Below are 6000 nucleotides of genomic sequence, written 5' to 3' on the forward strand. Positions count from 1 at the left end.
GATAAAAATTCATGCAAAGATTGCCAAACACGTACACCAAGCTATCGTTTTTGTTCTAACCTTAAACATGAATTGTAAAGGTTTGACTTATTTTTCAAAAACACCTACTTTATGATTAATAAGATTTATACCCTATATTCATTTTAATTTTCATTTTATGATTTTCTTTTATCTTTTGCATGGTTTTAATTATTTTTGTCGACTAAAAATATGTTTTATTTCCCGAATATATCACATCATATTATCGACTAACGGTTCTGCAGATCATGCAATATGTAACGTAGATCAAAATTTGCTGTACACGATGGCAAAACTTATTGTATTCCAATGGAAATCGGAACGACAGACAAAAATTCTGCTGTACACGATGGCAAAATCCATTGTATTCCAATGGTAATCGGAATGACAGACAAATTTCTGCTGTACACGATGGCAAAATCCATTGTATTCCAATGGTAATCGGAACGACAGACAAAATTCTGCTGTACACGGTGGCAAAATCCATTGTACTCCAATGGTAATCGGAACGACAGACAAAATTCTGCTGTACACGGTGGCAAAATCCATTGTACTCCAATGGTAATCGGAACGACAGACAAAATTCTGCTGTACACGATGGCAAAATCCATTGTATTCCAATGGCAATCGGAACGACAGACAAAATCTGCTATATACATGATTGCAACATCCATTGTATTCCAATGGCAATCGGAACGACAGACAAAATCTGCTGTACACGATTGCAAAATCCATTGTATTCCAATGGCAATCGGAACGACAGACAAAATTCTGCTGTACACGATTGCAAAATCCATTGTATTCCAATAGCAATCGGAACGACAGACAAAATCTGCTGTACACGATGGCAAAAACAATTGTTTAGAATGACAATCGGCGGAACCTATTAAATCTGCCGTAGTGGTAGACGGTAATAAGGTGTATATATACATGTAAAGCCCTCGAAAGAAAGAAAAATAACTAATTAACGCAATGTTTTTTGGAATAAAATAACATATATGAATTATTTAACTGCTGCAATTGAAACTAAACAATGCATTTTTTAAAAATAAAATTTCACAAATGAATTATTTAACTGATGTAATTAAAACTAAATAACGGAATGTTTTTTTTTTTTAATAAATTAACATAAATTGAAATTAAAAAAAAACTGACATGAGTAAAATCAAGAGTTCTCCAATATCTGCACAAGATAAGTGCAGACAAGTCCTCTCGGAGGTTATATAAATATTAATTGCACAAAGGTCAATTCCGAGGTGCAAATTAAGGATTTTGAATGAATAATGATTGTAAAAACAGTTTACATTGACAGCCTTCTGTCTGAGTCATTTATTCATCATTTTGTCTGGTTGTTTTTGTTGTTTTCAAAGACATAGAAACTGTTATTAATGTGTATAAATTCTTTCATTGTATCTATCTTTCATTATCGAGGTATTGGGTGCTAATACGTCATTTCAAATTGTTTCAGAAGAGTGATGTCAGGGATATTTTTTTTATCTATCCTACAAAATGTAAGCAATTGCAACATAGACATTAATCACGTAATGACATTATTATGTAATTTTCATATTTCAGACATTTATTTGAGAATTTTACTAGTATGAATAAAAGGTGGGTTTGAGGTATAATTCAAATGTTTAAGAATCTTCATTTTTTTGTATTCTTTAATTTTCTAGGTCATTTTTCTCCAATCTTTAATTAGAGAAAAACCTTCTATTTTTTTTTTCATAACTCTTATCTTTCTATATTTTAGCACCCCATTATTCTCTATTCTTGAGTGTTTGGCCAATTTTTTTATTTCTTTTTAACCATTATTCTCGATTCTTCAAACCCTACCCACACCCTCGTCTTCGAGGCAGCAATCTAACGACAAAAACATAAACGATCTAGAGATCAATATACGATCTTAGACAAATGAAACAAGTATCTATTCAATATGTCTAGCTCTCAATAACCTGGAGTCTAAACCTTTTATTTATTTAAGTTTTCATGTTTAGAGCTTCAACTTTTAACTGCAGTCTTTCCTGTTATATAATGATGTAAACAGAAGTCTCTAAAGACATTATATATAGGTCAGTCAGACAAAAACTTTCAAGTAGAACAATCAAAAACTTTAAACATCTGTAGATCAAAGTATGACATTTAAACAAAAGTAATTTTGGGGTTCTTGACGATAAGATAGCTGCACAAAGGCTCAATAAAACAAAACAAAACAAAACATCCATACTTAAACATACAGTTCATGATAATAGACTATTTTAAAGTTCTAAATGAGCTTGGCATTGAAAAAGTATGAAACATATTAAGAAGGAATTACGAGGATATGACATCAACACCAAAATTGGAAACATACACCATGTGCATTTCATGTGCTTCACATTTTATATTTTTGTAGATCTTTTTCTTTAAAACAAAACTAGCTTTATAAGACAATCAAAATTCAAATTTTGAAAGCCGAAACATAGATAGTGGATACAGGTTTCTCTGGATTATGGTGGGAAATGTGTTTCTCAATATTCAATTTTCTACGAATAATATTGCCGGTACCAATTTTACTGCACCCGATGCGCATTTCGACAATTCATATCTCCTCATAGATGCTCGAGGCCAAAATATTTGAAAATTAAAAACTTAATTAAAACGTTGAAGAGCAGATAAAACAAAAAATTACCAAAAAAAAGTATAATGTTGGCTGTCGTTTGTCGATTCGTCTTTTTCTATTGGCAAGTTGTTTGTCTGGGTTTCGACTTCCGGTTTGGATTACCACTTGTACAGATCTGTAAGCTCTTACTTATTTAATTAGACATCGTGTACATTATTGTCTGCGGTTATTGTCAATATTATTAATATCCCTCAAACAAAGCGTACAAGTAACAATTATAATATTATTTTTAGAAATGATAAATTTACAGAAATTATCTGGAATCAATTATGAAATTGATACATTTTTGCATTGAAGTCCTACATGTATGTACAAGCTTGATCGTCCCCGGCAATCAATGACTAAAACAGGAAGAAGAAAATTGTCCTAACATATCTTTTGATTAGAAGAGTTTCGTTCATCTTTTTCTATTCTCTATGAAAAAGACTAAATACCTACCTTTATAAGACGTATGAAATTTTCGTTTTTCGATTTATTTAGCAAAATAATAAACATATAATGGGTAACCTCAAAATAAAATGACTGAGCATATATATGGTGACGTGTCATTTTGAAATAAAATTGATCCGATAATTTATTCAAAATAATTATGAGTGAAAAATATGCATAAGACAGTAATCCGTCAATACAATCTTTTTGAGAATTAAATATTCTAAACCAAAAATAAATCTTTTGAACGAATTTCCATGCAGAAGAGACAAATACCGGTAGATAGTACGTTAAACATGCATTAAAAAAATAAAAATTTAATTTATACCTTTGAAGCTCTATCAGCCCTGGGATTGTCAAGAAAATTCCAAAGCCGTGGTCTCAATTTATCCCAACAAGATTTTTCCTTTTCGATAAAATCATCCGAAATTCCAAATCGTGCCCTCATTTCCACTTCTTCTTCATCATCGCTGTCATTTTCATTGTCACTATTAGAAAATTCCCTCAAAGTTTCCTGTGCATCTCTGTGTGACCTATAGGAATTCCAACAACACGGCTCTATTTGAGTTTCGTCAAGGCCCCAGTAAGCTAGTTCCTCTTCAAATGCCGGTCCGCAGACGTCCATTGGCACATGCAGTTTCCCTGTACGGTAATAGTTTAAAATCATTTGAAACATACCGGGATGCCGATCAAAAAAGTATTCTCCTGTGCTTGGGTCATAGTCGGGATTGAGACTTCTGTTTTCAGATAACCATGACAGTCTTGTATCAGGAATAGCTTTTAACGTTGTTTTGTAGGTTTCAAACTTCCTACCTCCTACATTTATGCATATTCGATTCTCGTTCCGCCTTCCAACGGACGAAAGTTTTGGTACAATTGAAGTTTTCGGCGCAAAAATTGACTTTCTAAAATGTGTATCCATCCCATACAATGCAAAGAATGGCAAAATATCTCCTTTACATGATTATTAATATAGTTCTGATAAGTTATTAAAGCATACTTCTATAGCGCTAACTTTCACTGTTCGAAACTAATGTTAAGTACGCTCTTAAAGAATGAGAAAATGTTTTAATTAAAATTGGCACATAACAAAACAACAAAAACAAAAGAATCCCAAAACACTTGAACATTGGACATAATTATAAACATTGATTCCATGCCAAAAACAATAAGATGTTTATGGTTTGTCGTCACTGCTTGTGTCTTGGTTAATCTGTAGATGATGTAAAATTTTGTTAATTGCTTAGCTCTCAGCCAATCGTGATTCTCGTTACTTCACTGGTAAATCTTTGGAACAGACAAAATTCACCTGCCTGGAATATGAACAGGTGGAATGGATTATTGCTTGCAAATTGATACTGGAATAAATGTTTGGATAAACATATCTGTCAAATTTATCTAAAAAGATGGACATATTATATGTGTGAATGGGTTTGTTAAAACTCTTCAATACAAACTGACGTACAATTAACAATTAAGTGACTGTGATCGTTATATTATGTTTAAACAAAAGTCATCTGATTTAAAATCAAAGAAACAATCAATTCACAACCGGACATTGTGTAACGAGTAAAATATGTCAAATCTCAAGTCAACAAACTGATTTTTCATATTAGATACGCCGCGTTTTTAGTCTATCAGTTATAATTGAAATAAAAGTCGACAAATTTCGAAAAATTCACCATACTGAAAGATGACATATGCCATGCAAATACCGCTACATTACAAAATTTCTAAATAGAACCCAAATTTCATATCATACGTGACCGGTGTTTAAAAAAATCATATTGACATTCATATTTGTATTTAATGACAAAGTTCAAGCTGGTTTCTTATATTGATATTTGTTTTCATATATTTTGTACTAGAGGAAGTCGAATGTATTGCCAAGCAATAACCATTTTATTTTTATACAGTTACTGCTGTTTAATGAGTTAATTTTTGAACTAGGAATACTATTGATGAACTTTGGCCATGTTTTATGAATTGAACCAAAATAGCACATGCGGTCAGTAATGAAACTTATGACTATCAAATCAAAACATAATGGATTTCCAATAAACCGGATGAAAGGAAATTATAAACAAATTATTATAAGATAAAATCCAGATAGCATATACAACTGAAGGCCTTTAATCCTGACATAAAACCAAAAGATCAATTGAATTCTCATATATGACAGTGGCACTAAATTTGATTTGAAATGGCAGGTTCACCCTTTTTCATCTATTTTCATATTTTTAAACTCCTTATTAAAAAAAACGAAAAAGGAACAGAAGCATACCAGGGCCTGTTTATCGAAGCTGTCCTAGGATTTGTCCTAAGACCTATCTTAGGAATAAATAAGAATAAAGTTAGGACAGACTTACGACATGTCTCAGCATGCACATCGAAGCTATCTTAGGACTATCCTAGCTAGAATGTCCTAACCGCTGTCCTAAGTGTTAGCGTAAAAGAAAATAGGATATTAAAAATGAAAGATATATAAAAAGGCATCGAATTTTGCCAGTAGTAAACATTTTAAGATTAAAAATTAGAATTATCATTAGTATTATTATAAAGATAATAAATTATATTAGCTAATAATTGTACATTCAAACTTTATGAAACAAAAAAAAAACGAAAAAAAAACACAAAAAATGTAAACACGTTTCATACTATATATATATAAGAATTGAACAACATATTTGTAAATCGTGAGAACTAAATATATATGTTTGAATGAGTTTAATTCGAAGTGTCACGGTTTTTTACTTTACAGAGTTCAAAGACAAATTTCATATACATACGGAGTACATAAATTATTTCATAACGGATCACAGACGCTTGGGGAGCCCTTTTTCTGAATCTTTTGTTTTTTGTTTTTTTGACTTTTTTAAAGAAAATATTCT

General features: G+C 31.3%; 1 protein-coding gene across 1 annotated transcript in view; it reads right to left on the reverse strand.

The window, feature by feature from the left end:
- Positions 1–4403, reverse strand: part of LOC127706977 (potassium voltage-gated channel protein Shaw-like) — a 29297-nt gene extending 24894 nt beyond the window's left edge. Inside the window, exon 1 of the mRNA XM_052211721.1 lies at positions 3438–4403. Coding sequence (XP_052067681.1) covers positions 3438–4031 — 594 coding nt within the window. The 5' untranslated portion in view covers positions 4032–4403. The remainder of the gene's footprint in view (positions 1–3437) is intronic.
- Between the last annotated feature and the right edge of the window lie 1597 nt (positions 4404–6000).

Source organism: Mytilus californianus, unplaced genomic scaffold (assembly GCF_021869535.1).
Source record: "Mytilus californianus isolate M0D057914Y unplaced genomic scaffold, xbMytCali1.0.p SCAF_6, whole genome shotgun sequence".
Taxonomy (NCBI): Eukaryota; Metazoa; Mollusca; class Bivalvia; order Mytilida; family Mytilidae; genus Mytilus; species Mytilus californianus.